This window comes from Orycteropus afer, unplaced genomic scaffold (assembly GCF_000298275.1).
Source record: "Orycteropus afer afer isolate SDZICR_OR568_19922 unplaced genomic scaffold, OryAfe1.0 scaffold00235, whole genome shotgun sequence".
In the NCBI taxonomy this organism is placed as follows: Eukaryota; Metazoa; Chordata; class Mammalia; order Tubulidentata; family Orycteropodidae; genus Orycteropus; species Orycteropus afer.
Genome location: NW_006921822.1, coordinates 4,478,778 through 4,480,388, shown reverse-complemented (window position 1 = coordinate 4,480,388; position 1,611 = coordinate 4,478,778). Strand labels below are relative to the sequence as shown.

The 1,611-nt window shown below is 40.2% G+C and overlaps 1 protein-coding gene across 1 annotated transcript in view; it reads right to left on the bottom strand.

Moving 5' to 3' along the window:
- Positions 1-1,611, bottom strand: part of CCNG2 (cyclin G2) — a 14,550-nt gene that overhangs the window by 6,452 nt on the left and 6,487 nt on the right. The window contains exon 6 of the mRNA XM_007949048.2: positions 388-593. Coding sequence (XP_007947239.2) covers positions 388-593 — 206 coding nt within the window. The remainder of the gene's footprint in view (positions 1-387; positions 594-1,611) is intronic.

Below are 1,611 nucleotides of genomic sequence, written 5' to 3'. Positions count from 1 at the left end.
AAGGCTGGTGGTTCAAACCCACCAGCCACTTCTTGGAAGGAAGGTTGGGCAATCTACTTCCGTAGTGATACTGCCTTGGAAACCCAAGGAGGGGTCACTATGAGTCAGGTCTGACTCAATGGTACATAACAACAAGAAAAACAACATACTTCAAATAATAAGGGAGGGATATGGAAAACAATTAATTTAAAAAACAGAGAAGGAAATAGGCTTCTAAATCATTACCTATTTTAATAAAACTATTTCTGGTTAATTTTCTCACCTGAAAAAAATGTTATTAGACTATCTCTGACACCTATTTTATAATATTCTCAATGGTTCTGTTTGGAGTGTCAAATTAGTAACATGTAGTTTGGGCAAGTCTAATTGCTCAAAGAACCTGCTTACCTTTCACTTTCATCAAAACAGCTACCTTCTGGTATTGTTGGCAACTCAGGAACACTATAGTAGCTGTTGTGGAGATTCTGGGCTGTGCGCCTTGAAACAATCCAAACTAGCTTCTTGTGATCTGGTTTGCAACATTCAGGAGAAGAATATTCGGCTAGGCATTTAGAAACCAACTCCCTCCAATAAAAGAATTCGGTGTCATTAACCTGAAGAAAAATATTTTAATAAAGAGGTTATGGCAGTGATTCTCGAACCTTGCTGTATCTTGGAATCACCCAGGGATCCTTAAAAAAAATACTGATGTCTGGTTCCCACTCCAGATGTTTTTGTTGATGAATCAATTTTTGACTCATAGCAATTCCATGCTGACATAGTAGAACTGCCCCATATGATTTTCTAGGCTGTAATGTTTACAGGAGGAGCTCTGGTAGCATAGTGCCTAAGGCACTTGACCGCTAACCAGGAGGCTGGCGATTCAAACCCACCAGCCACTCCTCGGAAGAAAGGTTGGACAATCTACTTCCATAGTGATACTGCCTTGGATACCCAAGGAGAGGGGTCACTATAAGTCGGGTCTGATTCGACAGCACGTAACAACAACAACAACAACAACAATCTTTACAGGAGCAGAGCACCAGGTTTTTCTCCCATGGAGCAGCAGGGTGGCTTCCAACCACCAGCCTTTCAGTTAGTAGCCAAGCATTTAATCATTGAGCCACCAGGGCTCCTTCTACTGATTTAACTGATATGGTGCAATATTGGCATCAAGATTTTTTCAAACTCCCAAACTTAACCTGATTTATGGAAAGAGCACCATAGGTATAAATAATTAACATAGGATTCAATACATAGAAAGCTTTGCTCTCCCAGAATACACACTGACCTAAAAACATGCTAGGACTATCCAGTCTAGTCCTTACTAGTCCTGATGCAAAAGAACTTAACATAATTTAGGTTTCTATAGTAAAACATTATTGGATTATAATAACATGCATTTGTATTATGATACCAGATACATATTAATGAAAAAAATTATCAAGATGAGTGAAAAGAAATTTGCCATAAAAGATATAGTTTCTCTATAGGGAGTACGGGAGCTCTGGTAGCATAGTGGATAAGACACTTGACGGCTCACCAGACGGCTGGCGGTTCAAACCCACCAGCCACTCCTCGGAAGGAAGGTTGGGCAATCCTACTTCCGTAGTGATACTGCCTCGGAAACCC